At 46.6% G+C, this 16,644-nt stretch overlaps 1 protein-coding gene across 3 annotated transcripts in view; it reads right to left on the bottom strand.

Annotated features, from left to right (window-relative positions):
- CHD2 (chromodomain helicase DNA binding protein 2) overlaps window positions 1-16,644 on the bottom strand; it is an 85,174-nt gene that overhangs the window by 26,576 nt on the left and 41,954 nt on the right. For all 3 annotated transcript variants that reach the window (XM_058033090.1, XM_058033089.1, XM_058033088.1), the window contains exons 7-16: window positions 14,349-14,556; window positions 11,563-11,649; window positions 6,048-6,109; window positions 4,633-4,755; window positions 4,182-4,328; window positions 3,227-3,360; window positions 2,406-2,631; window positions 1,574-1,674; window positions 854-898; window positions 517-692 (exon numbers count right to left, since the gene is read on the bottom strand). In XM_058033090.1, the coding sequence (XP_057889073.1) occupies window positions 517-692; window positions 854-898; window positions 1,574-1,674; window positions 2,406-2,631; window positions 3,227-3,360; window positions 4,182-4,328; window positions 4,633-4,755; window positions 6,048-6,109; window positions 11,563-11,649; window positions 14,349-14,556 (1,309 nt within the window). The remainder of the gene's footprint in view (window positions 1-516; window positions 693-853; window positions 899-1,573; window positions 1,675-2,405; window positions 2,632-3,226; window positions 3,361-4,181; window positions 4,329-4,632; window positions 4,756-6,047; window positions 6,110-11,562; window positions 11,650-14,348; window positions 14,557-16,644) is intronic.

Here is a 16,644-nt window from a genome sequence, read left to right as displayed (position 1 = left end):
CTAGTGATTGTGTCTGTATTTCTGGTGATTTGCCTGCTGCCCTCTGGTTTATGATCAGGGCTCTGAGTCCCCTAGGAGTGTAATAAGCTGCACAAAATACCCAGGAGTCGGAACAAGCTCCACTTCCTTCTTTGTCCTCTTTTGGTTTTTCTCCCATTATTTCTGTCCCTCTCCTTCACTGTATCAGCATCTTGCAGGCTTCCTCATTTCCCAGGTGTGCTGTTTTTTCATCCAACTGATATTAAAACTGCTGCAGCTCCTTCTGAGGAGGAAGCACTTTGCAAGGATTAATTAAGCCTCCCACTCCCCAGGGGGACATAACGTTCTCACTGTGCACAGAGTAAATGAAACTCAAAGGGCTTCACATCTCTGCTTGAAGTGCAATACAAGAACAGCAAACAACCCTTCAAACGCAGGTGGGAGGATGGGAAAAATGTTCCCTGACATTTATCCTGACAAAACTTCACGTTCCCACTGCTTGCATCTTCCCCCAGCAAAGGAGAGAAGCCAGCAAACCTTGCAGTCACGGGTGGGAATGGTCTTGGAGTTGTTCCTGCTGTTGAAGCTGTCGATGCAGTGCTGGAATTTCTTGCTGATCAGAGCCTCATCCTCCCAGCTGCACTCAGCATAGGGCAGCCCCATCCACTTGCACAGGTATTCGGGGTCATTCGAGGATGTTTTGCGACTGTTTGCTGAAAAATATGCAAAAAAAAAAAAAAGCCCAAACCTCAGCACCTGTAGCTGAGCAGCTGAACCACAAGCATGGTTCACAGGCTGAACTGCCCAGACAGCCACAAAACAGGTCTTGGCTCATAGCAAAAGTGTAGAGAGACCAAAAAAAATGTGCCTTTACCTGGGAAATCGGAATGTCCCGTGGCAGACTTGCTGGTCTTCACAGCTGTGTTTGGAGAGAGAAGGGAAGGGAGGGTTGGAATGCTGGCAGCCAGCAGAGGGAGCAGGGCAGGCCACCACTGCCTCACACCCACGGTTTTACAGGAACTGTACTGGAAATAGCTTACACAGCTCTCCAAGCCAATTCCCAAAGCAACTGGGCGTTGGCACCTCTGACTGACATTGCTGTGATATTACTAAAGTGCTCAGTAAGTTCTGGTTTTATTTTTATTAATTAATCATGAAAATCTCGCCCCTGAGCTGCCTTGCAGCCTAACCACATCCTCAACCACACCACAGAAAAGGGACCTCACAAAAGCCAGGCCCATGCTGCTGCTTTGGAAACAAACATCCTGCATCCAAAGGGCTGGAGACAAAGAAACTCAGCAGCAACAATTTCAGCAACCTGTTGGAAACTAGTGTGTCATCCCATACTCCAGGCAAGGAAAGTCCCTGATTTGTATTGCTTGTTTGCAAGCACAAATACAAATCCGTAAACCTGCATTTCTACTGTCCAAATTCCTAAATTTCACACAATGAATTACAGTAAACACCATGGGGTTTTCTTCAGATATACTGGAGGACAGGGAAGAAGAGAGAGCTGCACACTCATTCTGCTGTCATGTGGAATAAAGTTCCCATTCCTACTTCAACCCTTTACCAAAGTCTTGGCTCCACTTACCTATTACCCTCTCCACTATTTGATACTGTTTGTTTAGCTCTGAAGCCAGCTCTTGTTGGCAGTTGAAATATTCTACATCTTCAGGTGATACCTTGCCCAGCCTAGATGCAAAATAATTCAAAACAAAACAAAAAAAAACACTATAATGTTTCTGTCATAGTGCTCATAGATGTTGCATATAGAAAATCTACTTTCCTATATGGTTCTGTCATTCAGACAAGTCACAAGGGAAAATTACTGTAATATGACATGTTTCTTAAATTTCCTAAAATTGTAAATTATTGCTGAGAAGCAAATGTCATAGATGTTCAGATTGTCTCCCTGTTAAATGCTGCCTTATTCTGATGCAAGAAATCAATCTCAAAACAGGAACCAAATGGAGATGGAAGCTGCTACTCCAGCTTTAGCACTTTGGAAAGGCACTGTAGCTCCCTTTATAGCTCCTGGGGAAGCTGGACATAAACTGATGCAAATTCTTGCACACAGAGAAGCCCATAATTAACAAGGGTTAATAAGGCTGTAAGCCCTCATGGCACCTCCTGGGCCAGGTGAGTCTGTGCAGCAATTATTTGTTATCAGCCTTCCCAATTCTTAAGGCTAGGAAGTGGCAATAGTGTGGATTTCATGCCTTGTCCTCTCCATTTTGGAGCCATCCACACCACAAATATCATTTCTGTGTGGGGGGGATGTTCCTCAGCAGGCGAAGAGAGACCAGAGCGCACATGAAACACACTTTCTAAGAAGAAATCAAACATTTTCAGTCATGACTCCTCAAACCTCAGGCTAAACACAAAGCGCCCAAGGCAGAATCACTGCTTGAAGCGAAGCCTACCATTGCTTGATCTCCTCCTCTTTTTTCTTGAAGTTCTCCAGCTTTTTGAGGCCCTTCACTTTCTGCTGCTGCAGGGACTCCTCGCTCTCCCACGTGCTGTGGATGTATGACCAGCCCTTCCACTTGATGAGGTACTGAACCTCCCCCTCGTCCTTCTCGGGGTCGAAGCCGGCGCTGGGGTTCCCGTTGGCCTCGGTCACGTACACGGTGGTGGAAGCTCCGATGGCTGCAAGAGACACCAGCCTGCATTTGGCACCCTCCTGACCCACCACTGGGCATCAGCTGCATTACCCTTCTAATACATCTTTTGTGGGTGCACAAAGAACACCCAAAAGATTCTGCAAACCTATAAGGCAGGCACACAGAAGTTCTCCGTGCAACAGAGTATTTTTAAATCTGTCATAAATAGCTTTTCTCAAAGGCCTCTTGAAAGTGTTCACAACCATTCGGTTTTACAAAAAACATTTTTGTAAGGCTTTGAGAAGAAAACATTGGCTTTATTTTCATTATGGCTTTGCCAATGGGACTATGAAAACTGACTCTCTTAGATCTGTTTTATATTTCAAAGGAGAAAAAAGCAGGAATTGCAGAACAATGGCTGCATCTTTAAAATATGTGCAGGCTAAATGAAAGCCGCTGACCACATAGAGATTTTAGGATTTTAAATATTATATGTTACAGAAGCTATAACATATTACAAGATGTAACTAAGAGACATAGAGGAAAAGACAAAAAGCACTGAAGCACTTGACCCCACTTTAAAGTTGCAAAAGCATTGCACCGGTTCAAGAGAAATAAAGGCTTCTTCCAGAGCCACGCACCTCCCTTTTTTCCAAGCCTGATGTCCAAGACTTTCTCAATAGTTTCACTGTTGTCTTGCTGTTCATCAGCTCCTTCCCCAGTCATCTCTATCAGGTCATCAGAATCCGTCTCAAAATCATCATCCTCTTTGTAGCTGAGCAAGATCAAAACCAAACTGATATAAACCCTTTGACTCTTCCAAGCCCACCAACACACAGAATGGCTCAGACTGGAGCAGCTTCTCCAGCATTTATGCTGTGGTTCAGTGCACGTTCAGCACACGTCTTAGGTCAATATTTTTCCCCAAGACACTCAGATAGCTGCACTTTACCAGACTAATCCTCTATCTTGCCCATATGGCTTTTCTGATCATGGCCAACATCAGGTGATTCATAAGGTGGAACAATCCCTGCAGCAGAAGCAAGGCCATAACAGAGAAGGTCTCCCCTACTGAGGGAAAGATTATTCTATGGAGGTTGCAGAGCATCAAAAGGCTGCATGGGACTGCACTTCTCATCTTTGGTGCATGTTTAACCACCACCAAACATCATTTGGATGGCTCTTTGCAAGTCCCTTATTGGGACTGCCTGAAAGGTGAGAAGCTGCATTGGGGAATGGATAAAGCTTTACTCCACCCTGGCTCAACACACTGTCCCCAGCCACCCTCAGACAACTGGTCCAGTCCAGCACAGCTGCTCCTTTTTGCTCATTTTCATTTATTATTTGCAATTATCAATCTCATCTGAGAGTGCTTTAGAAATATTATGCAAACCATCCTCATGTTTCTCTGAGGAGGGACTGGTAAACATTCCCTCCTTCACAGATGGCAAAATGAGACAAACCCTGGATGTGCCCAGCAGGAACCTGCCCAAAGAGCCACACCTCAGCCACAGGTCCCTGCAGGACCCCACAGGAGTCAAGAGCCCCCTTCCCCAGCCAGCTCTCACCCCAAACCAACCCCACACTTGTTCACACCTGACATTTTTGGCTGCTCTTCGCCGAGTTTGTCTCTTGGGGGTCTCATCGTCTTCGTCATCGTCGTCATCTTCAGATGACTCTGGTTTCTTCCTCTTCCCACGCTGGATTTTGTGGGGCTTTTTAACACCAGTTTTGGCCACTGTTCTAAAATAAGAGTTGATAAAGCCATAATACAGCATGGTTTATGTAAATATCCACTTTAATAAGTCTTTAAGGAAGCATGGATCTCAAATATTAGACTCCTAAGGGATTTAATCTGCTCTAACTATCATGAAAACCACTCCAGTGCTCACTGGAGCATGAGATGGAGAGATGAGGGAATAACAAGGCCATAGATTTATTAGGTCACAAACAAAGGTAATATTGCAGGGAAAATTCATTAGTGACAAATAGGGATTTCCTCTCCACACAGCACAGGCAGAAAGAGACTGAACCAACCATTCCTTACCTCCTCTGGACAGGTCTTCTTGCTTTAATTTTCTTCGGCTCAGGCTCACTCTCTCCACTGGTGCCTTGCTCCCCTCCATCTTCATCCTCTTCTCCAGCAGACACCTCTCTTTTCCATTTAATTCTGTGGTCAGAAATGTAGGTCATGTAGGGCAACAATATTTCTACACAAATACTTGGCTGAGCAAACCATCACGTCCATAATTACAGGAAAAATGTTCAAAATTCTATCCTTGGCTGTTCAGGGCAATGCAGGGGGGATGTTGTGTTGTGATTCTCTGCTTTTAGGAGGGGGTCTCAGTCACCTGGAGCTTTGCTCACACAGTGGCAGGATTGCCTTGAGTGAGAGCAGCTCTTACCACACGTGCTGGTGGCAGAGCTGTACTGCTCAAGCCTGGGTGGGCAAGGGCTTTGATTGATGATTATTTTTTCCTCTACTTCTGCATTTTTTGAGATGGGCTGGAAGGATCTGAAGAGCTCACTGTCACAGAGCATGAGCCACAACATGCAGAGTTACATGAGCTCCTTGGAGCCCAGAAAATGGAACAAGACTCCTGCCATGGAAATTCTCCTGCCAATTCAAGTTTCCAAGTGTGAAGCCAAGTCACACTGTACATCGGTGGAAGGAAACTCATTCTCTGGGGACAACTAGGAACAAAGCTGCAGCTCCAAAATGCCTTTTGGAGGAGCCTCTCCTCTCTCCAAGAATACATGGAGGCTCCACAAGGATCACTGCCCTTGCCCAGGACAGGTCCATACTACCACAGTCCTCCCTGTGCTTTATCACCTTCCTTCCTGCACTGATGGGAACACCTAAATGACGAGTTAAAAGACAAGATGCAGGAGAAAGCAAGCAGGATGATGTGGCTCTGTTTAAATTTTCTCCATCAGACAGCTCATAGTTCCCTACTCCACTTTAGTGTATGGAAAAACTAGAAGGTACCTATTAGATGGTAATAGAATATGACTGTAAGTGAACTCAAGTTATGGTGCTTAGACACCCAAAGCATTCTTTATGCAAGTTCTTTTGTTTTAACAGGGGGTTATAAAAGATAAAAGAAGATAATAATTTGGTATTTTATTCTCAGTTAATCAAAAAGGTGGGAGGAGAAGGCATGAAACTGTTTTAAGTGTCTCTGAAGGAGAATCAGTAATCTGATGGAAAAGTGAAAGACTGACAACAGAAAGTGAACCTGACTCATTCAGATTCCATCACAGGCACAGTAGGAACATACAAACATGGGTTGGAAATTGCATCCAACTATAGATTCATATTTTAGTAATCCAAAGTATTATTAAAATATTTATTTTACAAGCTCACCATGTTGACAACTCCCATCACACAATCCAATGCACTACTGTTCTGAGAAACAAACCAAAGCATCACCACTCAAAACCCTTTCCCTAGAAACTTACTTTCTTTTCAACTGCTTCTGGCGTCTTCTTTTTGGGCTCTCATTTTCAGACTCGCTACTTGCCTTTAATTGAAAAGAAAGAAAATCAAGTTGTAGGCTTCAGTGTGGGCTGGCTCCTGAAGGATGCAAGTGAAACACGTGCTGGTGGGTCCTTTCCCTGCAGCCTGAAGGACACTGGTGCAGAGCAGCTGCCTCCCAGCACAGCCACCTCAGCTGCTCAGCCCTGCTGCTCTGCTCTCAGTGTGAAGAAGAAAACCCTGCAGGAAGCCTGGAGAGCTCCACAACATCACCTGTCTTGAAGTGCCTGAGCTCAGGAGCCATCCATCCCCCAGCACCAGCCCCCAGTGCCCAACAGACACCATGGCATCAGGCAGACCTGCAGTGTGTGCAACACCCCAGGGACTGCAAACCCACGGGTGAATTTATCCCAACAATTGCATCGTGATCTCTGCCTTCATTGCACAAACTTCCTACAAGGAATGAAATAAAAATGTTGTAAAAAGGCAATAATCTCATCAGAATTATCCTTGTCTTGCTGTTGGGTTTTTTCTCCCACAGCAAGTCACCAAGGACCTCACTGTGTCAGAGCTGTGTCCTGCTGCTCTCCTTCCTCCCAGTTCTACAGTCTCCACCAGTGAATTCTCTTTAGCTAAATATATCTAGAGCTATTCTAACTGCTTGCTGTACTATTCTAAAAGTGGGCGTCACGAATTCCCACAGACCAGGATAGCTAAAATAATCTCTTTATGCTGGTTGCACACAACCCCATTTTCATAAAAACTAGTCAACCATGAAACAGATCACCACACAGATAACGTGACTTCTCCTTAGCCTCCCCCAGAAAACACAAATAGGCAGGGACAAACCTGAAGAAACCCACGTGAGATTTCGAAAGAAGTATTAAAATGACAGAAGTAGCCTCCAAGATTACTTGCTCCACACACTTACTGGAAATCTTCCACTTGTGGCTGCTTTTTGCCACAGTATTCAGCTTTGGCCTCAGGCACTGTCTGTCCATCACTATGGGTAGCACAGTTTGCAACCCCTGACATCCCCACTGCCCTCCTGGACAGAGCTCACACAGCTGTACACACATTGAGGAATAGTGTGAGCTGTAACATGCACCCTTCATTCCCATTTTCCAGCTTTCCTTCCACCCACAGAAACTTCTGCCTCACTTGCATCAGTGTATTCACTAAAATACTGGATGCCATGTCTGACCATGAGCTTTCCTGGATGTGGTGTCAGAGTTGCATGTGGCACAATAACAGCTTTTGCACAATATCTTACTACAAACACGTGTTCATCCACCTGTTTCACAGCCCTGCATGAAATCCCTGTCTCGTTTACCAGCCATGAAGCAAGTGCCTGGCAAACACCATGGAGAGCCCTACCCACCCTTGCAACACAACCCAAGCATTCCACAGGTTTCAGTTTTGACACACAAAATTTAAAAGCCCTCAGTTTTCCCTTTCTCTTTTAATCTCTTATCCACTTTCTGAAGCTTTTCCACTCGAATCACTGGGCATGATTTTAACAGCTGCCCCTCAGTGCTCGTTTACTTTTGCTGTCTTTTGGCAAGCCACAGGTAAAGAGAGGTGGATTTCTCTTCTGCTCTGCGTCAGAGATCACACTGGGAGAAAACCAAATACAACCTTTAGCTCTTTGAAATTAACTCCACCTCTGTGCCAAAATGCCATTTTCCAAGTTCCTCGTGCCTAATGTCTGTACTCTCCCGCTGCTCTGTCACTTGTCTCTACAAAGCTGATGATTACCTCTAAATGACTTTTCCTCCCCTCTTCCACCTTGAAAAATCTAACTTGTGACTGCAGCTCAGCCACCTTCTCTTACATATTTCAAAGACAGCATTGTCTGTTTTGGATGTGTCAAGCCCAGTCCTATCTCCTCTGACACAGCCAGTCCCCAGCTTGAGTCATGTGCCTGCCTTGTGCTCCCACATCCTCCCCATCCCAGAATGGAGTAAATTCCTTGTTTAAAAGCACAGAGGACAGCCAGAGAGCCAGGCTATGCCAGGTGCAGAGCATGCCACTGAGGTTCTGTCTGCTCACCACCACCACCAGAACACACTGGTTGGGAAATCACATTGCAACTTGAATTTTTGTAATGTCACCTCCCCGAATGACACAAGCTAGACTGGCAAAGTCCATCCCCAGTCCCACTGGGGCTTTTGTCAGCCCAGCAGGAGATGCTGGGGTCACACTGCTCGCTCCAGAGCCCAAGTGCCAGTGCTGCCCTGCTGGAGTGCTGCTGCTGTGGCCAAGGGGAAAGACAAACGTGGCTCCCCCTTATCAAAATGTGCCCAACTTATTCCTGCACCGCTGGACTAGGATCTGGCCTCTTACAATTTCCTCATCTCCAGCTGAAGGGATCAGCCTTCCCTCTCCATGCCTCACTGACTCCTCCCATCAATTCTTTCCCAGCACATAAAGTGCACACACTTTTACCAGATTAATTGCACTGTATTTTGCCATGGAGCAACACTGAACAAACATAATGCTGTTTGCATGTAGCACCAAGCAGAGCAACACAGAGCAATTCAAAGTTCTGCTCCTATAAATTATCCAGGAGTGTCCTTGCCACTAGCCCAGGCTGGGAGAAATGGAAATTCCAGGCCATTGGAGAGGAGGTCCAGGTGAGCCTCTGGAGCTCATACTAGGAAAGATAATGACTTGCTTAAACAGAGCTAGAAGTATTTTATACTAAAGTAAAAGTGAGAATTTGCTCATTGCAGGCTTAACAGAGGCCAAACTGGAAGAAGAAAAGCTGGAGAATCTCAGCTAACCAGGTTAGTTTTATGTCTGCTGAGCTTCTTTCCCAGTGAGACCAGTAGTGTTTGAATTTTCAGCAAATACATGAGGCAAAGCATTGACCAAAATGCAAATGAGCAGATTTTTTTCCAATAAGAAAACCAGCTGTATTTTTAGAACACACTGGTGCGTGACTTCTGGCCTCTCTCTGACAGAAAAAAAAATGCTGACATTTGTCACCAATTTCAATCTGAAACTATTCTTTTTATAGTAAAAAGACTGTGTCTGGTTGGGGCACATTGATTTCTCAACCAGCCCATAATCACAGAATAATGGAATGATAAAAAGATTTGAGTTGGAAGGGATCTTAAAGGTCATTCAGTTCCAACCCCCCACCATGGGCAGGGACACCTTCCACTTGATCAGGTTGCTCAGAGCCCCATCCAACCTGGCCTTGGACACTTTCAGAAATGTGGAAGTGGGCACCCTGTGTCAGGGTCTCACCACCCTCACAGGGCAGAATTTCCTATATATATCTAACCTAAATCTCCCCCAACTGAATTTAAATACTCTGAAAGGCACCTGGTTCTGCACACCTCACATGCCCTGGCTGCAACCTGAAGCTGATTTATGAACTGCAAAGAAAATGCCTGGGGAAGTAGTGTTTTTACTAAAAACCTCACACCTTCTCTTGTTCCTGGAGACAGCTCTGGGCTTCTGAGCAGATCTGTGCTCCTATGCAAAGCTGAACTTTCGCTTCCCCAATGGCTCAGCCAATGCCTGGATATTGATCACGAGTTATCACCCTCCCTGATCACACCTCAGGCACCGACACAACGAGCCCAGAAATCCTCAGAAGGTAACCATGTCTAACACACAAATCACCCTACCCAGAGTGCTGCTCTCAGAGGACACAGTGACTGAGCAGGGCCCAAAAGCTGAATCACCTCCACCTCTGTGCAGGTGAATCACGGGGCAGCACAGGGGATGGTTCATCCACCCTTGCTCTGGTCTCTGAGCCACACACACTGCCTGCACCATGCTCTTTGAGAAGCATTAGAGAAGAAGGCAATCACAAGCCCCCACACACTGTGCTGGAAGTCCCAAGCAGCAAGAGAGAGTTGCAGGTCACTGGAGACAGGATTAACCCTGTGAAGGCAAAAAGCATCTTCAGATGTGCCTTGGGTTTCTGCCCCCTCCAGCAGCAGCAAGGAGTGCTCAGCACCACACAGGCTTGAGCTGTGCTATCTCCTCTCTCTTGGTGTCTTCCAAAAGCAAGGCTTTCCATCTCCTCCTGCCCTCTGCGAGGCCCCAGCACTGTGCTCCTGACAGCTCACACCCTCCAACAGACTCTGCTGCAGATGGGAGCTGCCCTGTGGGGACCAGTCAGTGTTTCTTTGGGGAGAGAGGGGTGAGGGCATGCTCCAATTTTTTTTTATTTTGACTGTTTCACAGAAGTTGCAGTGATGAGGGTCATTTGAAGGACCTTTGGGAATTTTTTTGTTTTTTACAATATTTTGTGGTATAGCAAAGTTTTTGCATCTCAGATTTCTATTTTTTTTTTTTAATTTTACCTTAAGTAGTAGGAGATAAAGGTATTGAAAAAGAAAACAACATTTGCAAAACCACTTAATATTGTAAAACAAAAAAAGAAGGGACTTACCTGGGCCCCTAAGAGGGGGTGAGTGGAGCTCTGGGGTGGGTGTGAGGTTGCTGGCACAGTGCATGCCGGGGCATCGCACAGAGGGGCCCAGCCTCTGCCAACGTGAAAAGGAAAACAAAAGCTATGTCAATGGAGCACCCCGAGCCCCCTCCTGAGCTCTGCTCTGTGGGACAGCCAGCACAGGAGTCTGGGGGGCAGCTGGTGGCACTGGGGTGCCACCAAGGCTCAGCAATAACACACCAGAGCAAGGAGCTGGAGACCTGCACGTCACCCCTAGAGCACCCGAACACATCTTGGTGGCAAAGCACAGCCTGAGTCAGACAGCACCACTGGGCCCCTGCTCTGCTCAAAGTCTGCTGCTTATCTCCAGATTCCCAGCCCCAAGCTCCCCACAGATGCCTCTCTCTGGTTCTCCTTCCCCTATGCTATAGCTACCTGACCTTCCTGCAGACCTGCAGGTCAAATGCTGCATGTAGAAAACCTGTCAGATGTAAATGAAGGCGGAACCTGATTTCTGCATCTTCAGAAAAAACCCAACAGTGTTCTGAAACAGGAACAATTAGAAGGTTTGACCAGGCTCTGACCACTGTCACCTTCAACTGAAGCATGAAAGACTCCCCAGTGTTCAACCAAAGAAAAGTGATGGGTCATAAAGCTGCACACACACAAATGCATTTATTAGTGGGATCCATTCCAGGACGGGCAATAATGACTGTTTTGTTGCTATGAGGTGTTTCTGGGAACTTTCTTTTATTCCTGGTTGGATTTGTGTTGCATTTTGGTCTCATACTGTTTTTTTAATTACACAGACTCCTCTCCAGGATATTCCTACAGCAGAGCAGACTTGCATTATGCCCCATTGCAGCAATCAGATCAGTGCATGCAGATGTCAGCCCAGGCAGTGTCCAGCTCACTCCAGAGGTCTCAGGCCAAGGATCCAGCTGCAGGATCTGTGAGATCCAACATCCATGCACCAAACTGGGACTCAGTGTTTACAAGGCAATGCAGTTGAGACCTCCCTTTCCTCTTTGGGTTTGATTGGTTTTATATGTTCAGTAATCCCTCATCCTTTTTTTTTTCCTTACCTCATCTTTTATATTAAATCGTGACGGTTCTTGTCTGCTTCGGTTTGACCTCCTAACCCCATAAACATCAGGATATTCTTCCCACATCTGCAAAATAAACAGACCATCAGAAGGCCTGCTTCACCCCAATTATTTCTGACATTTTAGAGAAGTTTGATGGTGGCTTAAAAAAAATCAACCAAAAACCATTAGGGAATTAGCAACCAGCAGATGGACAGTTTAAAAACTGGCTGGAAAGATTATTATTATTATTATTTTGGGATATTTGACACCTTTCTAAAACAGCATGTGTTATCTCAGTGTTATCTTTACAGTGGTCCATCTTTCCACTGAGGCACAAATCACTCTCCAGCTCCCTCAGGCTGAAGGACAGAGTGTTGAGGTAACCAGCCCTCTGCAGCACTGGTGCCAAAGGAATGGAGGCAACACCTTGGATGTGGACTGAACAGACCTAACAACTCAGCAGGGCAATTCTCTGTCACTAACAGCTTCCAGCACAATTCCTTTCCTGGTGGAAAGCCCCACCACCAGCCTGGAGACATGGCCAGCTGCAGCTTCAAAGGTGAATTCTGTGGCCCAGCCTGGATGGTAAATGGAGCAAGATACCCTGTCATTTGGCAAGGCAAGGCAGTGGCTGCTGGTTCCTTTCCTGAATGCATTGATGGGAATGTGGTTTGGCAGTGCAGGACACATGGATGTGCAGAGGTGACTGCTGGCAATGGTTGTGCTCTTTGCTGTAAAACGAGGCCCTCACCAGTTCAATAAACTAAGAGCATGCAATTGTTCTTGTGGATGGGCAGGAGAAGGAGACACAAAAAAGGATGCCCTGAGGGGGATGAATGCAGAGCTGTGCTGGTGACACAGGACACAAGAGTTACAGGGCAGACACAAACCACCACCATGCCCCTCAAATTCCTACACCAGCAACTCCTCTCTCCCTCAGCAGAGCTCGTAGTTCCCTACATTGATTCATTTCCTTCTGATTCTCTCTCTCTCCAATCCTCAAATACCTCTGCATGCCACTGGCAGGAAAAGGAAATCAAACTACACTGCCAGGTGCAGTAGTGATGGGATTGAGAGTATGATGGATACAAGGCTGCAGCCCAGCAATTTTTCTGCCTCTGTTAAAGCAGTAACGGGATAAGGGACAGACTGTGACAATGTGTATCTGTTGGGCATGCAAGCACTGAGGTACATTCTCATGAAAGAATAAACTCTCAAATTTAAATTTAATGCTCCATCCCCAAATCATTTGAAGAACTTGTTTTTTCATCTATTAAATGGCATGGGTTTTGAATGTGGGAGCAACTTCCATGACAAATCTTAATAGCACCTAACACAGATTAACCTCGCCTTCATGGGTGTATCTAGGCAAATACCAAATAAACAATAATAATTAATTGCATTGGTTATTCAAGGGGAAGATGTATCAACATGCCTAGGTTAGACCTAGCTAAGGAAGACACCCATTAACAGAGAAATTAAGGAAGGGAGAGGCTTTCTTATTAAAGGGTGTCCTGACCTTTTCATGTTTCACCCGTGCTAATTATCACCCTGGGTATGGATGCACTTCCTCACAGGATAATGTTAACATTTATTGTTAGGGACATGCTCTTAGAATCCTTCAGAGGGAGAGAAGACTTCCTTTGGTGCCCACTTATCAACAGTAGACCACAGATTTTAATATGGTGTTACCACAACTGCCTTATAAACTCATCCTCCCTTGTCAGTCTAAACACTGGAGGATTTAACCACTACCTGAGCCAGCAGCCTGGAGCTTTGGGGAGGGAGAAGGTGGTAACAAAATCCTTTATTTCTTCCTGGCAGGTCCGTGGGGAGCACAGGCTGGAAGCACTGCCCTTCCTCCTTATGCTTTACACACACAGCACCTTTCTCCATAAAACTCACTCTCAGGAGCAAGCTGTGCCCAGTGCAACCCACGGCTAAGAACAACAGGATGGTTACACACCACAAAGAAACAAACAAACAAAGCTGACCTAACCAGAATTTTCTCCTTCCAAGTGAACTCAGTTCACTGTCTCCAAATGGTATTTGGGCTCCTCTTTCTCACCTCACACTGCCCTGCGTTAGTCAGGTGCCTCCATAGCTCAGGTAAAGCAGGTACCTGAGGTGCAGCTTCTGCCCTGGGGTGTGCAGAGGGATACCATGAGCAGTAACATCCACAATCTCCTTTCCTGCTGAACAGCAAGTGGAGGGAGAACCTGACTATCTGAGGCGTATTGATAGGGAGGAGCTGGGAAGGTACAGGGAAAAAAAAACCCAACAAAGAAGCACTGTTCTGTTCCGGACTTAATAAAGAATGGAAGTTCTTTTTTTTTTTTCCTATGCTTTTTTGAGAGGAAGAGTGATGTAAAAACCCAAAGTGGTTCAAACTTCAAACCCTAGACAAACTTCAAACCTTCTTCCTGTGTATTTATCACATGGGGAAGGCTTTACTGCTTCTGAGGAGAGACAGAACAGAGGAGTGGAAAGACAGAGGGAGAGGATGAAATGACAGGATCATGTACTGATGACAGGCACCTGCCCCTCATTGGCACCAGGTGCCCCAGGGGTTGTTCCACAAACACAGCAGCTCCTGCTCTCCAGGGTGACAGCAGCAGGGCTCCAGCACACAGCCCAAACAGCCCCTGGGGACACTGGAGGTCACAGGCTGTTTGGTCCATGTGCAAAGTGGCCAGGAATCTGGGCACAGCTTCACTGAGGTCCTGCTGCCTGACCTTCCATAACGTGAGTAACGTGTCCGTGCAGAGCAGCAGGGGCAATACCTTTTTAACATCTGCTATCCTTTCCTTCTTAGAGGCTGGTTTTTCTTTGGTTTCAGGAGGGGTCTGCTGGGATTTGGAACCCGTTGATTCACTTTCGGATTCAGACTGACTCTCAGAGGACTCGGAGCTGCTGTTTGACTCGCTGCCCTGCTCACTTTCAGACTGGCTTGCAGAGTCAGAGCCAGAGGCTTCTTCGGATGCCGAGTGACTAATGGTAGAGAAAGAAGAGGTTACATTTTAACTGCACCGACACAGCTGTGAAACACGCAGGGAGCAAACTTGAGACACATCCTGAGCCACAACAACAGGTTTGGAAAAGCCTGAATGCAAGTGTGGACCCTGTGTGTACACCCCTCACTGGCATTCTGCAGCAGAGGCAATTCCTTCCCAGACTGGCAGTGAACACGGGTGAGAGTGCAGCCCCAAAAATCCCTGTCCAGGATCTCCTGCTCATCACCGGAACAAAAGCAGTGGAGGTAGGTGAGGAGAAGCATCAGCAGTACCAGCAGCACAGGTTCTCCTGGGAGGGTCTGGGTGTCTTGGAGCGAGGCAGAGAAAGGCACAGCAGGGGCTGCAGCATCCACAGACCACTCTCTAATATTAAAGATGAGCAGTTGTTCCAGCACGGCTCTCCACTGCATCCCTGTGTGGCCAGTGGTTCCAAATAAAACTGATATCCGCTTTCTGGAAGAGACCAGTATCAAAAACACTATGCCCATAACACCATGAATGATGCTAAATGTTATGTTCTTTGCAAAAATAATTAATTTAGCAACAGGGGAGAAAAAAGAAGTTTATACGGGCTTGTGGCTGGAGCAGCTTCTCTTTAAAGGATTACACCAGTGCTGTGCAGGCTGCATTTCTCAAGCCAATAATGGGAGAGCAGAACACTAAGTAGGTGTAGTTCCCCCACTTTTTTTTTTCTTTTTTTTTTTTGTATCTTTATATAAAAATGGGCTAACACCCAAAGTATCCCCTTAAATAAAAGCTCCTCAACAAAACAATGAGAGGCCAAACTATTTTAGGTGGCCAAAATATTAAAATACTTTTGCCCAATCACTCCCAACATATATATCTTTTATTTTAAGATCCAAAAAACCAAACTGAAATCTCAGGACACCTTACCATATGTGGGCTGCAAGGCAGCATTCAAACCCCATTGCCACAAATAAAAACACAATGATGATGCCACAAACTTTTGGAACAAGGAGCACCCCTTTCCCAGTCAGTTTTCCACTGGCAACCGGATGTGTTTGTGATATTAAAATATTCACTTAAGTATAACACTAATGAAAGAAGAGTCAGGAAAACTTTGCAGAGGAATTAAACAGATTTTTTATTTTTTTTTCTACTTTTGTACAAAAGTGATAAAGCACATGAAAGGCTTTGCTCAGATTTCATGATTCAAGGGAGAAACAATATAAAGAAAAATTAAAAAAAAAAAAAAAAAAAAGAAAAAAAAAAAGAACAACATAAACAAAAGCCAACCCAAAGCACGCATGTGCACATGTACATTTCCATCCGGCTCCGCAGGGGTTACCACGTGGGGATGCCCGGAGGGAGCGCGGCCCGTCCCGCTCCGGGCCGGGCAAATCCCGGGATCGCGGCTGTGGGCCGGGAGGCGGGCAGGGGGCAGCACCCGCGCGCCCTCAGGCGCCGCCGCCGCCATTTCGTGACCGCCCCTCCGCCGCCATCTTGCGACCGCGGGGCTGAGACCGATCCCTGGGATGGATCCCTGGGATGGATCCCTCGGATGGATCCCTCGGATGGATCCCTGGCACTGCCCCAGGGAAGGGGAACCGTGGGGAGCGCGGCCCTCCGAGCCTGAGGGGGCACAGAGCCCCTTCCTCAAGGAGCGGGGACAGCCATCACCCGTGGCTGCTGTTTCACAGTCCCAGCCTGGGTTTGAGGCAGCTGGGTTATCACATTGTGTCCTAAAAGCAGCCCTGAAAATTCAAGTTGAACCACGGCCATCTCAGGCCATGCCCAGGCCCTGTCCATGGATGGAGGTTATCCATGAGAACTAAAGGAACAGTGTCCCACTACACCCCTTGTTGTGTGGGCTCTACAACAGTTCCCCCCCTTGTCCACCACAGCTCTCCATTGCCACAGCCATGACCCGTGGTGGTGCCACAGCCATACCACAGCCATGACCTGTGGTGGTGCCACAGCCATAAGCCATGGTGGTGCCACACTGCTCCTGGCAATGGCACTCCAGCAGCTCTGGGGACAGATGGTGTCCATGGGCAGGGCTCAGAAGGACACCATCCCACCGGGCCTCTACAAAAGAATGGGA

The sequence above is a fragment of the Melospiza georgiana genome, chromosome 13 (genome assembly GCF_028018845.1).
Source record: "Melospiza georgiana isolate bMelGeo1 chromosome 13, bMelGeo1.pri, whole genome shotgun sequence".
Lineage (NCBI taxonomy): Eukaryota > Metazoa > Chordata > Aves > Passeriformes > Passerellidae > Melospiza > Melospiza georgiana.
The sequence above is the reverse complement of the archived record's forward strand: the minus strand, read 5'-3'. Positions and strand labels throughout refer to the sequence as shown.